The sequence below is a fragment of the Microcebus murinus genome, chromosome 13, assembly GCF_040939455.1.
Source record: "Microcebus murinus isolate Inina chromosome 13, M.murinus_Inina_mat1.0, whole genome shotgun sequence".
NCBI lineage: Eukaryota > Metazoa > Chordata > Mammalia > Primates > Cheirogaleidae > Microcebus > Microcebus murinus.
The window spans coordinates 68,919,392-68,940,355 of NC_134116.1; the positions used below are offsets into that span (position 1 = coordinate 68,919,392).

At 38.0% G+C, this 20,964-nt stretch overlaps 3 protein-coding genes across 19 annotated transcripts in view; 2 read left to right on the top strand and 1 right to left on the bottom strand.

The window, feature by feature from the left end:
* SUPT20H (SPT20 homolog, SAGA complex component) overlaps positions 1 to 5,078 on the top strand; it is a 42,770-nt gene extending 37,692 nt beyond the window's left edge. For 11 of the 15 annotated variants that reach the window (XM_012748086.3, XM_012748081.3, XM_012748080.3 and 8 more), the window contains 3 exons: positions 2,456 to 2,561; positions 4,059 to 4,162; positions 4,918 to 5,078. In XM_012748086.3, coding sequence (XP_012603540.1) covers positions 2,456 to 2,561; positions 4,059 to 4,162; positions 4,918 to 5,055 — 348 coding nt within the window. In that variant the 3' untranslated portion in view covers positions 5,056 to 5,078. The remainder of the gene's footprint in view (positions 1 to 2,455; positions 2,562 to 4,058; positions 4,163 to 4,917) is intronic. The other 4 variants (XM_012748088.2, XM_012748089.3, XM_020290418.2 and 1 more) reach the window with 1 other exon arrangement.
* A 250-nt stretch (positions 5,079 to 5,328) lies between these two features.
* EXOSC8 (exosome component 8) lies at positions 5,329 to 12,544 on the bottom strand. 2 transcript variants are annotated; one of them, XM_012748106.2, is made up of 11 exons: positions 12,497 to 12,544; positions 11,955 to 11,991; positions 11,698 to 11,761; positions 11,232 to 11,305; positions 9,966 to 10,011; positions 9,116 to 9,221; positions 8,982 to 9,027; positions 8,089 to 8,185; positions 6,847 to 6,967; positions 6,229 to 6,335; positions 5,329 to 5,534 (listed from the first exon to the last, which is right to left on the bottom strand). In XM_012748106.2, exons 1-11 carry the CDS (start codon positions 12,511 to 12,513, stop codon positions 5,419 to 5,421), a joined length of 831 nt encoding a protein of 276 aa, XP_012603560.1. In that variant the 5' UTR covers positions 12,514 to 12,544; the 3' UTR covers positions 5,329 to 5,418. The 2 variants fall into 2 exon arrangements, with proteins under 2 accessions (XP_012603560.1, XP_075865595.1); XM_076009480.1 differs by lacking the exon at positions 8,089 to 8,185 and having other exon boundaries at positions 6,847 to 6,962.
* Positions 12,545 to 12,720: 176 nt separating this feature from the next.
* Positions 12,721 to 20,964, top strand: part of ALG5 (ALG5 dolichyl-phosphate beta-glucosyltransferase) — a 38,976-nt gene continuing 30,732 nt past the window's right edge. Inside the window, exons 1-4 of one of the 2 annotated variants that reach the window (XM_012748103.2) lie at positions 12,721 to 12,897; positions 16,795 to 16,966; positions 17,360 to 17,406; positions 18,607 to 18,675. In XM_012748103.2, the coding sequence (XP_012603557.1) occupies positions 12,736 to 12,897; positions 16,795 to 16,966; positions 17,360 to 17,406; positions 18,607 to 18,675 (450 nt within the window). In that variant the 5' untranslated portion in view covers positions 12,721 to 12,735. Of the gene's footprint in view, positions 12,898 to 13,568; positions 13,705 to 16,794; positions 16,967 to 17,359; positions 17,407 to 18,606; positions 18,676 to 20,964 lie in introns of those variants that run through there. The other variant, XM_012748104.3, reaches the window with a different exon arrangement.

Sequence of the window (20,964 nt, forward strand, 5' to 3'; positions counted from 1 at the left end):
AGGTTACTTTTTGAGGCTGTATTTTTAGGTGCACACACGTTTAGGATTGTCATGTCCTTGTTTAATTGACTCTTTAATCATTAATAAATGACCGTTATTTATATCTAATATTATAAGTAGTTCTTGCTTCTTTTGATTAATGTTAGCTTCATACACCTTTTTCCATCCTTTTGGTTTTAGTCTTTTTATTTCTTAGTGTTTGTATTTCTTATTCAGGGTGTTTAGTCATTATTACAGCTTGTTTGTGATTAGTTAATTCCATTGGTGGTGATGTCTTACAATCTTCTTTAGGTTTATAGGATGTTTTTAGGGAGGAAAATAGTATTAGCCGGGATTTTTTTTTTGCATTTTGGGATTGTTATATGATAGCTTTTATTATGGAGGTGATGTGTTCTGCTGTTTTCTATTCATTTCATAAACTGGGTTTCAAGTTTAAGATGTCTTCTTTTTTTTTTTTTTTTTTTTTTGAGACAGAGTCTCGCTTTGTTGTCCAGGCTAGAGTGAGTGCCGTGGCGTCAGCCTAGCTCCTCACAGCAACCTCAAACTCCTGGGCTCGAGCGATCCTTCTGCCTCAGCCTCCCGAGTAGCTGGGACTACAGGCATGCGCCACCATGCCCAGCTAATTTTTTATATACATATCAGTTGGCCAATTAATTTCTTTCTATTTATAGTAGAGACGGGGTCTCGCTTTTGCTCAGGCTGGTTTTGAACTCCTGACCTTGAGCAATCCGCGCGCCTCGGCCTCCCAGAGAGCTAGGATTACAGGCGTGAGCCACCGCGCCCGGCCTTAAGATGTCTTCTTACTGTCAGCTCTGTGCTCTTTGGTGCAATTTCCTTCTACACCCAGTGGGGTCCCCTTAAGATAAATATAAATTTTGAAATGTTTGGCTTGCATTATATACTTAAATGTTATTTCAGACATTATTTTAGAATGTCTTTTGCAGAGCAAAGTTTTTAATTTTAATAATATCCAAGTTAATAGTTTGTTTCTAAATGGAATGTGCTTTAAGTGTCACATCCAGGAACTCTTTACCTAGCCCTAGGTCACAAAGATTTTCTCATGTTTTCTTCTCAAAGTTTGATAGTTTCCTATTTTAAATCTTGATCCATTGTCAGTTAATTTTTGTATAAGAGAATTACAGGTCCAAGTTTGGTTTTTGTTGTTGTTGTTGTTTGTTTGTTTGTTGCCTATGAATATCCAATTGCTCCAACACCAATTGTTGAAAAAGTTATTCTTCCTCAATTGAATTACTTTTGCACCTTTCAAAAGTCAGTTGGCTCTATTTTTGTGGGGCTGTTTTTGAGTTCTCTGTTCTGTCACTGTTGTGATCACTGTAGTTTATGTAGTAAACTATGTCTGTGTCTTCTCCACTTCATTCTTTTTCAAAATTGTTGTAGCTAGTCTAGATCCTTTACTTTTCCATATAAATTTTAGAATCATCTACAAAACACCTTGCTAGAATGTTTAAAGGAGTTAAACTTATTGGTCAGTTTGCGGGAGAATTGCCATCTTTATTACATGAGTCTTCCGGTCCATGAAAACAGTATGTCTCTAAGCCAAAATAAATGTTTTATAGTTTTTGGCATACAAGTCCTATATATGTTTTGTTAGATTTATACTTGAGGCAGGGCATGGTGGCTCACACCTGTAATCCTAGGACTTTGGGAGGCTGAGGTGGGCAGATCATTTGAGCTCAGGAGTTCGAGACCAGCCTGAGCAAGAGAAAGACCCCATCTCTACCAGAAATAGAAAAAAAAAATTAGCCGGGCATGGTGGCACATGCCTGTAGTCCCAGCTATTCGGGAGGCTGAGACAGAAAGATTGCTTGAGCCCAGGAGTTTGAGGTTTCTGTGAGCTAGGCTGATGTCACAGCACTCTAACTGGGGCAACAGAATGAGAGTCTGTCTCAAAAAATGAATAAATAAAGATTTATACCTGAGGTGGGGATTTTTTTAGCCATTGTGAATGGTATTATTTTTGTTTCCACATGTTTGTTATTAGTATATAGTATTGATTTTTGTGTTCATCCTGTATTTTGCAATCCTACAAAACTTACTAGTTTTAGGACCTTTTTTGTAGATTCCTCAGGATTTCCTGCGTAGACAGTTGTGCCATTTGCAGATAAGGACAATTTTGTTTTTTCTTTTACAATCTCTATGCCTTTTCTTTACTTTGCTGGCTAGAAGTTCCAGTACAGTGTTTCTGTTACAAAGGATATTTTAAGCTTTAAACAACTGTTTTAATGAGGTTTTTTAAAAACTTCAGAGATTAATACAGCAAATAGTAAATTTATTTTTGCTTATTTTAAATACCTTTGAAGTTTTCCCCTTATTCTTTTTATAAGACCTAGTCTAATATTGATTTTTCTTATACGGAAAAAAATTCTAATTTCTTTTCACCAGCTCAAAATTGTTTTTCCTTTTTGTATAAGTCATTATTAATCTTTTTATTCAGGGTTCTGAACAAGGTTCAACCAGTCAAGAACAGACCTTATCTGCTCAGCAAGCTGCTGTTATTAACCTTACTGGAGTAGGGAGTTTTATGCAGTCACAGGCAGCTGGTAGGTATTTTCATAACTTCATCTGCTGATTTTACTGAAAATATGTAATCAATTTGGGATTTCAGCACTTAAAAGTTTTCTTTTCCTTCCCTTGCAGGCAGTAATCAGGAAAAAGTTATATTTAATGTGTGAACTGTTAACATGACTATCTTGAGATTTTTTTCATTGACAGTTGATTAATTAAAAGAGCTCTGATTACATATATTTACAGCATGTTTTTTCCTCATGTTAAAGTTTACTGGCAAAATTTTACATAATTATCCAACTTCCTAGGAAGGTACCAAGGCTGTTTTCGATATTTGCTAATAGTTGTCTTAGTTATCTTAATAACTTTACAGTTTTCCTGGGTTATTGAGGCTACATTTTTCTAGATTGCAGAATCTTTTGTCTCAGTCTGGTAGCTTGTAGTCATATAAATGACAAATCTTAATGGTCAGTAGTATAACGGTAAGCCACTTTTGTCATTTGAAAAAAATGAGATTAAACTAATTACTATTCACCACTTCAGCAGATTTGTGAGTCAGAGTTACCTTTAGTGATTATCCTGTTAATTGAAGACAATAATTCTAACTTCATAATTAAAACCAGTAAGACATATGTATAAGAAAGCTATGATAGAGTTTGAAGATCGAATGAGTGATTGTGTTCTAATATTTTGACATTATCATCACTGCAGGCTTACTATAATGGCTTTAGAATTCCTATACAACTTCCAGTATCTGAATTTAGGAGTCCTTTAGAACAGAATAATCAAGGTCTTTATTTTGGAAATAAGTAATTCTTACAAAAAGTAATAATTTAGGCCTGTGAATTTCCAAATGTAAATTTACAATTATATACCTTTACCACACAAGTTATAAATTTCCTAAAATACCTGTAGTGTTAGTGGAAAAAACTTTAGGCTGAAAAGTGATGAGAATGTTAGGAACAAATTTGCCACTGATTACTTTGAGTCAGTGTCACTTAAACCATGTAGGCCTTAAATGTGTTTATCTGTAAATTGAGTGTTGGACTGATTACTATCTTCTTACTCAGCTCTAAAAATAATAATGCAGTTTCAGTTCACCACCTTTCTTGTTAATAGCATAGTCTCATATTCATTGGAACATCTTTAAGACAGTTGTCTACCAGTTTTCTCGTTATGATAGATTTCTCATCCCCCTTTTCCTACTTTGTTGGTTATAATTTAATAATGTACTCTTATGTTTAAAAGAAACTAAACAAAATAGCACCAGTATCAAATATCATTGAAATGTAAGAGAAGGCAGGAAGGGATAGTGCTTTGGCACACCTGCACTCCCTTCCCTTTCCTTGTCCAGAAAGTTCCATCAACTAACAGGAGACTACTAAATTTATTCTGAAATGTCTATGATTTGATACTTAAGATTAATCATACTGCTAACTTTTCTATTATTTCATTTTCTGTGTTGTCCTTTTCTAACCCTGGTAGCCTTCAAACTTTTTGACTGGCCTGCTTTCCCCTTCTCCTCTCTGTAGTGTTGTCTCAGCTTGGCTCTGCCGAGAACAGACCTGAGCAAAGCCTTCCTCAGCAGAGATTCCAGCTCTCCTCTGCCTTTCAACAGCAGCAGCAACAGATACAAGTAATCCAGCAACTTCACTCTGATTACATTTTTAAAGATACTCAGCTCCAAAAGTACCTCAGAATACCTTGCTTTAGTTTTATATTACTGTCTTTTAAAACTATACAGTAATTGGTAAATAATTTAGCAAATTTTATTTAACAGTCTTGACATTTTAGCCAGTCAACTTGGAGCACTGAATATATTTTGTACATTTAAGCCATACTCTTTTCCTAATTTAAAATCTTTCATGAAGTGCTGGTGGCACATTAACATACTTTTCTAGCTTGCAGTATATTTTGAAATAGACAGTTGTAAGTGCCAATTGTTATCTAATATTGTACTGAAGAAAAGAGTTCCTATTAGTAACTGTCATACCTGTTTATTTAGGAAAATGTTATACCAGTATTTTAGGAAGGAAAGTCAGCATAACATAGTTGACTATCTTGATATTCAGGTTGGTTTTATATTGCTAGAAACTATCATTATACAACAAAATGGTAACTGAAGTTGCTGAGTTACTGCAGTATAGACTGGCAGGGCAAAGTAACAGACATTTTGAAGTTTGCCAAGAATCATTTTTAGAGCCCTCAGCAGGCTTCTGTGCCACTGGTGCTGTTTGACTGTGCATTGTCTCAATGTGGTATAGTCCCTTTTTGTTATCTTGGTGCTTTCTCCCTTTCAGTTTTGTTGTTTTCATCACTCTCAGGAAAAGCACCTTTCCACGCCTACCTGCATTTAACATAACTTGATATTTTTTTCCTTCCTTTTTGCAGCAGTTGCGATTCTTGCAGCATCAAATGGCTATGGCAGCAGCAGCAGCACAAACAGCTCAACTACATCGTCATCGGCATACAGGCAGCCAGTCAAAAAGTAAAATGAAGAGAGGCACGCCAACCACTCCAAAATTCTGAGTCTTGCATTATTTTTTTTTAAACACAAGAGCTTTGAATCAAAAGGATTGAGTTTCTACTTCATTTTTGTTTTTTAATGTGTCAGTATTTTACATTGCTAGATGTACAAACTTTATACAGAAGCACAACCCTATGATTTTTAAATAAAAACAGGGAAATGGTTTAACAAACTAGGGTTGATTTGCCTAAGTCATTGCTTTTTAAAAATGGTTTCATGGTACTTAAATATATATGTAAGTGACCTAAGAAATACTAGAAAATCCTTCAGAAGAATGTAGTTTGGTATTTATTTAGTATAAAAGGTTTGTGCACAGTGCAACAAATACAATTTTTACAAATCTGTTTTGAAAATGTGATGGTTATTTATTTGGGTTTCATACTCTTAATTACTTCATCCATCAGTTTTTTTACTTCTTTGTGTCTTGTAACAGCTCGACTCATACAGTCCTGAAGTTTAGCTCCAGTCAGTCCACTTCCACCTGAAAAATTGTGCCAGTACTTTAATCAGTTATCTTTGTAAAACATCAACATTACGTCAAATTATAAAACAAAAAAAATGGAAAATGTAGGCCGGCCCCGGTGGCTCACACCTGTAATCCTAGCACTCTGGGAGGCTGAGGTGGGTGGATCGCTCAAGGTCAGGAGTTCAAACTCAGCCTGCGCAAGAGCAAGACCCCATCTCTACTAAAAATAGAAAGAAATGAACTGGCCAACTAAAATATATAGAAAAAAAGTTAGCCAGGCATGGTGGCACATGCCTGTAGTCCCAGCTGCTTGGGAGGCTGAAGGCAGTAGGATTGCTTGAGCCCAGGAGAGTTTGAGATTGCTGTGAGCTAGGCTGATGCCATGGCACTCAACTCCAGCCTGGGCAACAAAGTGAGACTCTGTCTCAAAAAAAAAAAAAAATGAAAAATGTAAATCAGGGGTATGCCTCAAGAACTGCAAGTTAATGTCTTAACAAGACCTCCAGGTGATTCTGATGTATGCCATAAGTTTAAGAACCACTGATAAACAAGATAAAAATGTAAGGAATTTCAGGTGGCAAAGAAACTATAGTAAACTTACATTAGGTAAATAATAAAACATCCCACATTCCATTTGGCCCTCCATCATATAAAGCTCACACTGAATTTTCACCTATATATGTTTAGAACTGAAGTGGCAGGAACGTGCCTGGTTTGTGAAGACAACAGAGCTTGCCTTCTTCATCCATTACTATTGTTAAGGTTCCAGTTGCCAGATGTTCCTCCTCTCCAGTAGGGTCAACTATGAGCAAAGTGCTATAAGAAGAAAAAGTAGTAATCAGTCAGTGCAACAAATTTTATTTTTAAAGAATACTAACTATACTACATGCATTTTAGCCTAGGTATTGCTGTCAGATACAAGAGCTAGAATAAAACTGGTAGGAAAACAGAAAAGGTAATAGTAACCTATAATCTAATACTAGTAAGAAATTTTGCTCTTCAATTTGTAAATATATTACAGTACCTTGCAAATTTTTTAGATAGATTCAGGTAAGTCTTTAGTGAAAGAATTGAAAATTAACATTACACAGGGATAAGTAAACCAAGGTAAAGTGAGCATACAGAATTGATCATTCAAATCAGAATGTTTGTGAAAGTGGACAGGTTGGCCAGAAATAATTGTGCAGGGACAAGTATAAATACAGTGTCAGGGCAAATGAAGATATAGGATCATCTTAGGCATTTCCTGAAGAGTTAAAAGGCATAATAACAATCCATTACCTTAACCTTAAATATAGAAATTGTTTTTTACATTTGATTAACTTACTCATCAAACACAGCAAAGGAAGTTGCAACTGGATGAGTTCTAATATTCAAATAATTTTTCTTCTTTAAATTAACTTCTGCTAAAGCAGTTTCTTCATTTATAGTAACTTCAGGCAACTGTACTAGGGAAAGGGCAAATATGAAAAGTCAGTATCTAGTATTAACTAGTTTCTATGCTTTGTTAGTTCACTTTTCTCTCCATTTTACTTGTCCAGAACATTCTTTTAAAAAAAGTATCTTAGAACAACTAACTAAGGTAAACATAGTGGATATAAACATTGTTTTCTGAACATAACGCCATTCCTGCCTAGCACTTACTTCATTTTTTTAAAACAATGTTTTAAAAAAACAAATTTTATTTTTTAATTTTTAGAGACAGGTGTCTTGCTATCTTTCCCAGGCTGGATTCAAACTCTTGGGCTCAAGCACGCTTCCTGCCTTACCCTCCAAGTAGCTTGGACTACAGGTGTGTGCTACCGCACCTAGCTTAATCAAAATGATTATTGGTAACATGTCCCTCGCTTTCTATATGCCAGGTACTATTTTTATGCATTTTCACACTTTAATTGTATTCAATTAATCATCAACAGTCTTACTTAGTACTATTTATCTCCATTAGTTACAGATAAGGTAACCAGCACAGAATGGTAGAGCCAGAATGCAAACTTCAGTCTTTGCTTTAACAATTATACTGTAATAATGCTATGCTTACTACATTTTCTGCCTCCAGTTATTTGTATTATCAATTCAGTAATGCAGTGATAGAGAACATGCACAAGTAAGTCACCAAAATCCATAACAAATCAGTTTACCTAGACTTCTTACTGAGGGAATTTACTATTACTATTATGGCCTTACAGTAAAACAATACAATCCATTCTACTCCTTTTGGCAACATAACATAAAAAACTTAGAGAATACTTGCAGATCTTCACCAATCACCTAGCCTGTATTTACAACTCTTATTACCCCATATTAATGCTAATTTGGGGAAGGATTGCAGTCCTAACCCAAAGATTAATAGACACAGTCAAAGCAACACTCATTCGGTTAGCTAATATAAAACTTCTAAGTATATTTGGAAAGCTATGTCAGTATTATGTTCATTAATTTAGAAACACATGAATGATAGAAAAATCTTAAAAATCATTTAAAAAGTTTATTGAGCAAATGCACATTAAAAGTTTCACTAAGCAGAACATTCTGACCCATTAGTAGGAACAGTGCCTTAAAAGTTGCTTACCATTTTTTAAAGCAGCTAACAAAGCAAATGTGCAGGCATCCAAAATGTTTCCATCATAGTCAAGGCAAATGAGATCACAGTATAGAACCCAAGCAAGCTAAAATAGAGTACACACAACAGGAAAGTAAAGCCTTTTGATGGGAAGAACATGCTATTTGCTTGGATTTAAGAACCACAGAACCCTCAAACAAGCAAGATAACCATCAGGGCTCAGAAACTTTAAAAATCACTTTACCCTATATGAAACAATCAAAAGAGAGTGGAGAGGTTTTGTGAAAGCTGGCTTTTGACTACCAAGCTGACAAGTAACATTTACCTGAAGAGGAAATTTATAATAGATGTAGAAGAAATTTTAATTGTTGCTGGGTTAGCAGATGAGGGGAATATTTTTTGAAAGCCTAGCTGAAACTTATTTTCCCACAGAAATGTTAATACATGAAGTGTTTAGGTTTTACAGTGCTCATAAATCGGTATATGATCTAATAGGAAAAGCTCTCCAGGTTCTAATCAACCTAGTTAGTTCTATGTTTCCAAACAAACTTTTGGGGAATCTACTGGGTGGATTCACCTTAAACACATGTTAGCATGATCAGAAATTAATCTGCTATGAAGAATAAAAAATGAGTGCATTTTTCTGTAAAATTTAAGGGGAAAAACTTATCTCAGCTTAAAAGGTAGCTTCCAGACAGGCAGTAAATCAGTCAAATTTGTTTTTTATAAACTATATAACTTAAGACTTTTTTTTACTGAATTTCATCTAAAATCTACAATATATCCACATTTAAGGCTACTGTAGTTTGTGTTGAGATTTCCCTGTTCCCCCCCGCCCCCCCCCCAAAAAAAAACCACTTCAGAATTAATAAAAGCTTGTAGCTTCTCTCTTCAGCTCTTACCTTTCCTGGAGAAATGCATAAGTCCTCCTTCTGAATTATCTGTGAACTTGATTTAAGGACAAAGAGCACAGTAAATGAAAGGTCAAAAATGATCTGAAAATGAATCATAGTAAAATTTTACCATGTGGCCTTACTTTTCAATGACGTCTGCAATGAATTGGCTAGCTACTTGGGCCTCTTCTCCAGGAGGTCCAGACCGAAATTTTGATGAACACAGGGGTGGTAGATCCACATTAGGAACTGAAAGAAACACTCTACAGCTGTGAACTAAACTTAACCCTCTGGTTTACTGAAGTGTTAAAGGTATTAGCAATACAGAGTAAAGGCAATTATGGCCATGAATATAGGCTTTTCCAAGTAGAATGCATTGTAACTATATTCTTTCTGGTCTCTGTAAGATTCCCAGGCTTAGATAAAATGAAATTTACCTTTTTCTGACTTCTTTTCCATGCAAATTTTAAAAAATCTATATTAGGCCTCATTCCTCCTAAATCCTTCACAAAAGTTGTCCTGATTTCTTTCAAAATAACTCAATCTGTAACAGAAGATAGCCCCTCTGCTCACACCCAACTTTTTTACATTTTAAAAATGTTGGTTCTTACCATAAAGAATAAATGGTCCAAAACAAGAAAAAAAATCACATAGTGTTCTGAAATGAAGAATCTCTATGGAAACAAAAGTTTCCAGGGACAGCCCTTTGGCTAAAAAAAATTCTATTTTCTTGGTCGATAACATCTGAATGTATAAACAAAATTTGCCCAAGTTTGATAAGGGTTAAATTTATGAAGTCCTATTATCTTCCTATTATGCTATATTCTGCTAAAAATATATAGAAAACTTTGGGGAATGTGATTCAAGTCTATGTATTTCTGAATGTTAGGAATAATTTTCTGTACCTCAATTCAACTAGTAGGACTTAAAAGTACAATTACTATTAAACATATTAAAGGATTTGTATTAGAATCATGAAATCATTTAACTTACCAACATATCCTTTATCAGGGGCATCTGTTGGTGGTGCTGCAAACTCCTACAAGAGTAAAAGAAATGTTTCCTATTGAACAAAGCTGCTAAAAAATTGTGAAGATAATTTAGCAATCAGTTATGCATGGCTCTACCAGAAACCACCTTAGCTAGTTAACTACCACATCATGAGCTATGCTTGGGGAATTGTGTTAGGGGCTATAAGGACATTAGCACTGAACCTCACAGTATCTCTGCAAGGTAAGGCAGCAGTGTAGTATAGTGGACTACTATAGTGCTGCTCATCAGGATTACCTGGGGACTTTTTAAAATATACTAATTGGGTTTCTGCCCCACCCTCCCTTCTAGTCATTCAGTGAACAAGAATCTGAATTTAATCCCCAGGTGATCTGACGGCCAGGTTTAGGAACTGGGTGGTACAGTGGTCAAGAGCAAAAGCTATGCAATCACTACTATCCCAGTTCACATGTCACACTCTTATTGGCTGAGAGATTTGGGGCAAGTTATTTAACCTTTAACTTTCTCATCTGTAGTGTCTACTCCTAAGGGTCAAATGAGATATGCCATTAAGTCCCTAGCATAATACCTGGCAAGGAGTAAGTACTCATATCTTACTGTTAGATATTACCCCAGCTTTATTGAGGAAGAATCCCAACTGAGGTTAAGCAACACAGGGTGTAGTGTAGTCAAAAAAGCACAGGCTTTGGAGTCAGACTTATGTTGTAATTTCTACTTATGAGCCTTGTGTACATGGACAAGTTACTGAACCTCGTCTATAAAACAGGAGATGGAGAGAAAGAACAAATGATTGTTCTGAAGATTAAACGATAATTCTCTAAAGCACCTAATAAGGTGCCTGGAACACACCAGGTACTCAGTAGATGGTAGCTTGTATTCTTCAAACTTTTCTTTTGAACAATCTTAATTTTCCACACATTTACACAGATTAAATGCCATCCCTGGTTTAAGAGATGTCACAAAAAATCTCAATTTCTCAAACAATACAACCAAATTCTTTAAAAATTAAAGATAAAGATTTTAAAAGTTTCATTGCAGTACACTTGACAAATGTTCATAAATTATCTAAAGAGTCATCAGACAGGTTGTATTATCTAATATTGATAGGTGAAAGCTCTTGGGAAACTAAAATACTAAAACACTGATACCCTGACTGCTTTATCAGCAGAACTGTAGATGTACAATACAATTTAATAAATATATGAAGCTAATTTGGTAACTCAAATCTCAACAGTATATTAAACATACCGCTTTAACTCCACAGATTACTGTAGTATTTCCCAGCTTCACTAAAGCAGAACCATCTGCAGTACTAATTGAACCTGAAAAGATAAGTATTTAAGCAAAATGAAAAGTAAATAGAAGGAAAACAGCTACAGAATTATCTATAATTAAAATTAAATTTTAGCTTGCTAAAGCATATGATTATCTTGCTACACATCTCAGTTGCTTATGAAAATTTATTCTATGTTCAGGTCATTCATTTTATAATTATTTACACCATTTAAAATTAATGTTTTAAGAATTATTCACTTGTTCTTGAATTTGACTTAATCATTTTTCATTCACAGAGCTGTTGTACAGATAAAAATCTCTTGACACAAAATCATCAAATCTCTTAGATACGTTAGAATTTAGCAGAAAACCAGTGTAACTGGTACACAGACTAAGACTTGGAAATGTCATAAAGTTGAAATTGGAAATATATCCTCACCTATGTTGACAGTTGTGGTTCTAAATTCACCAAGTTCCCTTCCATCAGGACGGCAGTTCTCTTTCTAAATAAATATAATATTTATATAAATATAGATTACATCTGTTACATATTTTACTCAATATCACGTATTTTACAAAAACCAGGGGAAACACATCGAACCTCATTAATTCAAATGAATTACTTGAAATTTATCTTTGAAAGCAGCATATGATGTTATCAAAAGGTATAACATGCACATAAGCATCTTTACTCACCAGAAATCTCCTGTAATACTCCAGAGGTTCCACGGTTCTGAAACACGTGTTAAAATATATGAGGTAAGTTAATGAATCTTAACATAAATTCAAAACTGAGAAAGATCTTAAGTGTGGTGATGCAGCATAAATCACAATTTGTAACTAAAAGTAATTACAGAAAGTAGAAATTCTTGTAGTAGCAATCACATTCACTGCTGTAACTGTAAATAAACAGACTGGAGTTCGCAGCTCTTTGAAATTTTTAAAAGAGGATTTGTCCAGGTGTTAAAATAATCCTTCCATTCTTGCTGTAAAGCATGGATTCTAAAATTAGTGATCATGAAAGTTACATCTTACTAGGTAATTCAAGGAAGGGGGGGAGTTACATATTTATTTCCACTGTAACTGAAATTTAGCATATTCTTCAACTATGAAGGCCCTCCAACAGTCTCCTGCTTCGGCGGAGAAAGAAAAGGAACCTTGGCGGCGTCAGCCTCTAGGTGAAAAAAATCTCAGTTTAGGACTAAAGGAAACACCATCCACCAGCCACTGACACTCACTTGAACCCAGCCGCCATCTTCCCGCCCGCGCGCCTGCGCTTGCGCCGCTCCGCCTCCGCGCGCCTGCGCCGTCAGTACGGCCCGAGCGCCCGCTCCGCCGCGGTACTTTCGACACCAACGCCCGAGACCTCCTCCCTCAGCAGAAGACGCCTAAGGCAGGGATACAACGAGAGTGGTCCTGGGCCCGCCTTCACCTCGACTTTCCCTAGCCAGACTCCCCTCTAGTTTCCTTGCCCTGGATGTATTTTGACGAATCTGCTCTTAGGGAAGTGACTAGTTGTCCCTCTTTGGAAAAACCTTTGGAAAACCTTCGGGAATTGCATGTGGCGTATTATTCCAATATTTCTGCATCTTTTTCCCGCCTTTGTCTTAGGCTGGGCACTGGGCTTGCCTCTTCCCAGGTAAAGGGCTCCCTGCTCCAGACCTGAGAAACGTGAACTCTGTGTGCGCTCATTATCCCCACCAGGTTGCACTTTGCTTGTCCCGAGCTGGCTCCAGAGGATCAGCTTGTGTTGTAGGCTATGTCGTGGCTGGACGCTTCCATCTCGCTCCTAGGTAGAGTTGCCAGATAAAATACAGGACACCCAATTCAACTTAAATGTAGATAAACAGTAATTTTTTAAAGTATGATTATGCCCCAAATAGTGAATTTTAATTAATCGTTACCATAAGTGGGGGGAGCGAAAAAAGTTTTAGAGCTAGATAGTGGTGATAGGTGCACACCAAAATGGTTAAAGTGGCAAATTTTGGTTTAGTTTACCACAATTTTTAAAAAATTAATGTAATAGACCAAAAGGCTTTAAACGGATGAATTGTGTGGTATGCGAACATCTCAATAAGGCTGTTAAAAATTATTAGTTGCTTATATGAAATTCAAATTAAGGGGACGCCTTGTTACTTTACTTGCTAAATAGGGCAACCCCACTAGGGAACCTTGTGCCCGCTTGTCCACGGACTGGGCGCTTAGCACACGAGACTGCGTGTTCTCCGCCTCGCCGCGCGGGGGCAGTGTGGGCGGCGGGCGCCCGGCCGGCGCGGCCTCTGTGGCAGCGGGGGGCGGGACCGTGAGAGCGCGCTTCCGCGTGTGTGTAGGCCCGGGATAGGGCGGCGGGCGGCGGGCGGTGGCGGCGTCGGCATGGAGGATGGCTCCGCTCCTGTTGCAGCTGGCGGTGCTCGGCGTGGCGCTGGTGGCGGCAGCCCTCATACTGGTGAGGACAGGGGTTGGGGAACGGCGCGGGCCGGCGCTCGCCGCTGTCCTGGAAACTGGGCTCCCCAGGCGTCCCCTCCGCCGCGCTGCCCGCCCTTTGGCACGTCCCTTTTCACCCAGCGTCCCTCTAATTCTTGCCCCCAGAACTTCGTCTCCTGGAATTTTGCTCCCCTTTTCTCCAGTTCTTTATTTTTCTCTTAGAACCTTATCTCCCTGTGTGCTCAGAGCCTTGTGTGTTTTTTTTCACGTCGGGACGCGCCCTCCCAGCCTTCCATCCCCCCTTCACTCGCCCGGGTCCCCGGATCCCCTGCCCGTCCGCCGGGTCACCCTTGACCTCTCGCATACTTCCTCCTGGGCCCGCCTCCCCTGCAGTTCTGGCGCCACCCGCCCAGGGCCTGAGCCCCCAGAAGGGGTGTGCTCTCTAGACTCTCCCTTTCCCTGGCGTGGTTAAGCAGATATCATAGGAAGTGGTGAATGGAGCATTGTCACAGATTGGGGATAAATCAGTCGCAGGGTGAGCAAGAGAGACAGGCCCCAGGCCTCCATATGTCTGGGGGTCGTTGTGTCCTACAATTAAACACCCTAAATAGACTGCGTCTAAACGAGGCAGGACGATAGGATGCAAACTCAGTTTTCTTTGCCATTGCTCTGGAAACAGAAGAACATTAGTGAAGACTTGCCACTTCCTGATCCATAAGTGATAGAAAATTTGCCAAGTGAACTCTCTCCAACATGATTTGGAATGATCCTGCCAGCTAGTTAGTAAGTGGATGGGATTTCAGGTTCTTTCGCGTTCAGATTAGCTGCTGAGACAGCACTACCACGAAGGCCGCTGTGCCAGCGGTCTCCAAGGGACCAGTTTCATGGAAGACAGTTTTTCTATGGATTGGAGCAGGGGAGGAACGGGATGGTTTTGGTATGATTCAAGTGCATTACATTTATTGTGCACTTTATTTCTATTATTACATTGTCATATATAATGAATTATTTTTTAAAAAATCCAGGACACAACATTTACCTGTAAATCTTCGGCATTTATTTCTAACAGATAAGGATCCCCTTTTAAGAATACCACACTAAGGTGATCACAGATGTTTTTGAAAGTGTAACTGTTCTGTGATTTCAAATGCCCCTTCAGTTTGCATGCTTTCAATTATCTCATATAGTCTCAGTATATTTTTATATTATTATTTTTTAGACACAGGGTCTTGCTCTGTTGCCCGGGCTGGGTTGCAGTGGGGTGATCATAGCTCACTGCAGCCTTGAACTCCTGGGCCCAGGCAATCCTCTTTTCTCAGCCTCCCGAATACATCGCACCACCATGCCCAGCTAATTTTTATATTTTTTGTGGAGACAGGGTTCTGGCTATGTTGCCCAGGTTGGTCTTGAGCTCCTGGCCTCAAGCAATCCTCCCAGAGTGCTGGGATTACAGGCATGAGTTTGGCCTATGTCTTCATATATATGTTTCAGTTTGGTACAGTCAAGATCTAGAGATTTGATCAAATGCATGTTTGAGTTTTTTAATCAAGAAAAATATGTGAGTGATGCTTACTTACTACTTGCTCACATATCACATCAGGAGGCCTGTAATGGCTGGTTGTCTCTGGTGTTAAGATGGTTCAGTGGGTTCAGGTGTTGTCGGCCAGACCTACCTGTTACAAAGTTTGTCATCAGCCTAATGGTTTTAGCAGAACTTGAGGATCATTACCTAGATGCTTTATTTCACTGTGGCTGCAAAGTAGAATATTCTAATTGTATCATTCTTTCTTCATTTATTAACTAGAATTTTATAATGAAAAGAATCTCACCCTCAACTAATCAGTCACCCTGAAATACTACTCACACATAACATGAAAGATAAAGGCAAGTTTTTAAAATAATGAGATGGTTCCCTGGCATTTTATAAAGGTGACCAATTTTTATTTTTTGTATCATTGTCAATTCATGATTTAAAATATTTTTCATGTGTTTCGATCCATCACAATAATTATTCTTTTTGCTGCACAAATCCTCCCATCATAGGCTAGTCCCTTCAAGTTGACTACTTTGTCCTTTTGACACAGCCCTTATAGTCATTAATAGCGTTTTCACTTTCTGGTATGACATGCTATTTCACCATTTTACATTCTCTTCCCCAGATCTGATTCAATCATCCTCTTCGAACACTGGTTGCTTTTAGTGAGAAATTGAATTTGTAAATCACAGTCAGAACACCAGGGTACAGAGCATGAACTACTGTTCTGGGTACTGCCTCTATGTTCATACTAATCAGAAGCATATTTAGTTGCTGTTTGTACCAATAGAATATTATTAAATATAAATAGTCATCTAATTCCAAATGAGTAACATACAAAAAATAGGTAGGTTGTTTTGAAAGCAGAAAATGTACCAACAGAAATAGTGCTACAAAGAATGGTTATTTCCAAAGCTACCTCCCAAGTGCATATGAAAGAGAGCCCTACAAGTTTTGATACTTTACTCCAGAAAGTACTATTTTACAAATTCTTATTTGGGATAAATATCAAAAACATTAAGCATTACTGGTTCCTACTTGGTGGGGGCAGGGGGTCAGATGAATCTTCCCTTCATATTCTGTGTCTGTCTGGTCCTGGATGGGAAGTCTGTCCAGTCCTGGATGGGAAGTCCGTCCTCACCGCACACATTCCAACTACAATATGAACTTGTCCTCTGACATATGTAGGTTCCAAGTAGGGGCGGCACCCCACTGTGTGTGTACATGAGTGCATGTGTGCTAGGGATTGGGGTTTCGGGGCATCTAAGAGTATACTGGACTTCCTATAGTGACTGTTCCCTATTACATCTGGGATGACGCCTGTGTAATGACAGACGGGCAAAAACTAAGAGCCTCCTAAGGCATTAGCTGCATACTAATGGAAAAAAAGGACAGTCATCAGATCATGATTAGGGGAATAATTAGGGGACTGTCTAATTTTGTAGTCACCTCCAGACCATTTTTAGTGAATGAAAAACAGTATTCCACAAAAAAAAGATCATGCAGATGATATAGTTTAACAAATGTAAAAAAAAGTGAGTATAACATAATTTCTTTTTTATGTCTGCCTGCTTTTAGATTTTCATTGTTGCATTTGTAACTGCTACAAAAATGCCATCACTTCATCGACATGAAGAAGAGAAGTTCTTCTTAAATGCCAAAGGCCAGAAGGAAACTTTACCCAGCATATGGGACTCACCTACCAAACAACTTTCTGTTGTTGTGCCTTCATACAATGAAGAAAAACGGTGTAAGCCCTATTTAATTTTTTCGGTAAGGGATAATTTGAGAAGAAAAAAAAATTTAAAGTATTTGCCTTCACTGTCTTTTCCAGAACATTAACAGATGTGGGCTGCGGTGAGTGTATGGTTGGTAGTTGTTGTGGTTCAGAAGAGGGAATGTGAATATTTTCTGCCCTGAACACAACAGCATCCTGAGTCAGTGGGCCCTAAGTGTTCCAGAGAAATGATGAGCAAAACGTGAGCAGGCAGACATTCCAGATGGGAATGGTCATGGGGGAAAGTCCCAGAGGGGTTTATTAGATTATTGGGGCCTTTTCCACATTTAAACTGAGTGTACTGGGCTTTGAAAATAATTTTCAAAAGCGATTCTTAATGTGTTTTTTTTTTTTTTTTTCTTTAAGTGCCTGTTATGATGGATGAAGCTCTGGGCTACCTAGAGAAGAGACAGGTATCATGTTTTTTTCTTTTAAAATGATGCTCCAATTAAAACTAGATCAGGTCACCAACTTGTGGACCCCAAGCTAGATGTACCATGAAAGGCAGTCCTGACACTGCCCTGATGGCTGGGCCGCCCACTGCTCAGCTCGTTGCTAGCAGGCAAGCCTAGCACACAGCACACTGCTGCTGGGCAGCTGGGTGACCCCAGGACAAACCAGAAGGCTGACATTTCTGTTTCTGTTCCCTCGTACCTACTTTTTATCCTCTCTTTCCTGATGCTGTATTTAAAATTGAGTGACAGTGTACATCTGCAGACTTTATATTAATATAATGGCACAATGCTGTTTTTATTTTTGTGATTTTTAAGAAAGCTATATTTTTTAAAGACTTAAGTTGAAATTATTTTTTTGTCTGTCTTTATTATTCTCAAGATCCCCCCCTCACATATTTTCCTCTTCCATATGTAAAGAGAAGAAAAATAATATATAAACCTCTTTTATAACATCAGCTGCCATTGGAATCTCCTTGGAGAGGTTAAAAATTAAGTGAGTTTTTATAGCTAGTTCTTTATTTAAAAAAAAATTCTTTGTTTTGATGTACTTTGCTTGTAGGTTTTTTATATAAAGGGAAGATAGAAGATTCACTGAAAGAGTAGGGGCCATATTACCTATTCTAAAAATTAAATTTATAGAAAAGAGGAAGAGAACTGAGCCTTTATTATGTGTGAGGCTGCTGCTTCAATTATAGGTAATCTTCCACCAGCCACATGGACCAGGTTGTTTTGTTCTTTTTTTAAAATAAGAAAACGGGCCAAAAAAGTTAAGGTGCCCAAGGTCATCAGGCTAAGAAGTGCTGCAGCCGAGTTGAAAGTCCCTCTGATTTCAAGCCTCATGTGCTTTTTCCTCATACGCTTATAGCCTCTCACAGATGTGCGGTGGCACCACAAGTACCCGGCTTCTTCCACCCACATAGTGCAGGGTGGATAGGGGAAGAGCAGCAGGGGATCTGGTCAGTATTCACCCTTGCTCCTGCTCAGTATCTTTCCTGTCTTAGTTCTTAGCCTTTTTATTGTATGTGGTTTGTGCAGTAATATTTATATTCAAATTTATACATATCAACACTAAATTGTTTTTTCCATTACATACAGTTTTATTAGAATTCTTGATGGCAGTTATGCCAAATTGTGTCATGTTATTTTTGCTTCTTGCAGAAACAAGATCCTACGTTCACTTACGAAGTGATAGTAGTTGATGATGGCAGTAAAGACCAGACTTCAAAGGTAAATGCACTTGCTTTTAGAATTGCCAGTAGATAGAAAATATAGAGTAATTTAGCACATGTGAAATCTCATCTCCATTCACCAGAGGACCCTAAAACTGTGCCTCATATTCTCCATTGTTATAGTGTGGGCAGTAGAAAAAAACAGAGATTTCATTTATGGAAAGATGGAGAATATATCAGCTGTTCCTCTGCTCCATAAGCCAGGGAAGCTTTGAAGATCACCAGATCTTCAAAGGGAGGGAACATACCCAGCAACATTTCTCCCTGGCCTCTAGGGAATCCTCTTTGCCTACCAATTTACACTTCCTTTTTCTTAAGCATAGTAGTTCCTTTCCTTATGCACCACCTTGCATTACAATTTTTAAAGCAGTCATACCAATAAGAAGCTGCCTTCATATCCGCCACTGGGAATCAGGTGTGTCCTTTGGCATACCCTGTCTAGGTTTACCCCAGGAGGTGCCAGTGTCTGAATCATAATGCCTTCATCCCTTTTCATTCCTACATTCCTAGACCTGTATCTACCTGGCATGGCTGCACTCATCTTTGTAGTAGTACATTTATTAAATAAATCTCACCAGTGTCCCTCATAAGTTACTCTCCAGATATCTAAATGTTTTTGTTATTAAGAATGCCTCACGTTTTCTTTTTTGACATTTGTGTTTCCTATAATAAAAGATTCATTTATGATACTCTTAATAGTCTTGTTAAATAGCACTATAATAGACCTTAAAGTAAATGTACAGAGAAATAAATCATTCACTTGATTATTCATCAGTTACTGATTTTTGTTAAATACTAGCTGTGCATGACATGCCAGACACTGGATGGGCCATCAAACACAGGAGCCCGTCCCTTTGTGGAAGGATTCTCAGGGCAATCATGTGACACACCCACAAATTAATGTAATGCAGGTAAAATGTGGAGCCAAAGGTAGAATTCTATAAAGAATTTGAGAGAAAGGAATTGACCTTCGAACTAAACCTTCAAGGTTGGTTATGACTAGGAGTGTGGAGGATGGTATAGTCAGATTGAAAAATTGTATAAACAAAGGCATAGAGGCCAGAAAGCACTGGTGGGATGTGGTTGAGTAAGAATAATTGCTGCACTTTGAATAGTGAGTGTGACATGAAAGTTATGAACACAAACTGTCTCAGCAGTTTATTAATAATACATGAAGAGAATAACATCGAAAATAAAGACTAGATGCTTACAGCTGAGATTACAGAAGCAGCCTCAACCCAGCTAAGGAAAAGTAACTTCTCCTAAGGAGCACTTTTGTGGTGGCCTTTGGCCTGTGAGTGGCAGGCTTCTCTTATGGAAAGATCAGAGATACCCTCTCCTCAGTAGGACAGGTGTGGAAGAGGTTAGCAGTTGGCCTTACTGCTCCCAAGGTTGGAAGAAATTGGAAGTGTGAAGTGATATTTAGTAGAAGTTTTTATTTTTTTAAAAAGAGAAACCAGTTTTCCCTAAGTTGAATATTTATTAATTGCCTATTAAATGTCTCAAAGTCTGAGTGGTACTAGGAAAATTTTAGATACAGTTCTTGTTCTTGAGGGGTTTCAGGCTAAGGAGTACAATATAAGAGAATATTGTAGTTGTACAGTGACATTTATTACATCCTTAAATAACATATAAGAAAGATGAATAAGCACTCAGTATGAACTCAGTTCACAAACATTGGGCAAGTGACAGCTGCTGGAGTGTTCCAGATGTCATACTATAAAGTTTCAACATGCATCTATTCCAAACAGGCGTGGCTTCAACAATGTTTGCTTTCTTCAAATCTTGATACCATAATTTTTTTTTTTTTTAGAGACACGGTCTCACTCTATTGCCCAGGCTGGAGTGCAGTGGTATGATCATAGCTCATTACAGTCTTGAACTAACTCTTGGGCTCAGGCAGTCCTCCTGCCTCAGCCTCCCAAGATACCATGCTCTTTAGGAGGAGCCTTTCATCCTGACCTAGTAAAGTTCTTTTGAGTTCACTCAGCTTGCACAATGACTTTGTCTTCCTGGTTTTGGGTCTTGTGATGACTATCAAGCTTTGTGCCTTTCAGGATAAACATTAATAGCACAAATAAATTGTTCTTTGAATAGACATTTCTTGAGCTGTTAGGCAGGAGTCAAGGGTTCTGACTGGGACTGGAATACAAAGATGCAAGAGTTTGCATCTCATAGGAGAGAGATGATCCAAGTAATTAGAGCACAACGTGTTTGGCATTTTTATCAGTTGGGAGAGTAGCTTAGATAATAAAGGTATTTAACACATTGACTGCTGCACTAGGAA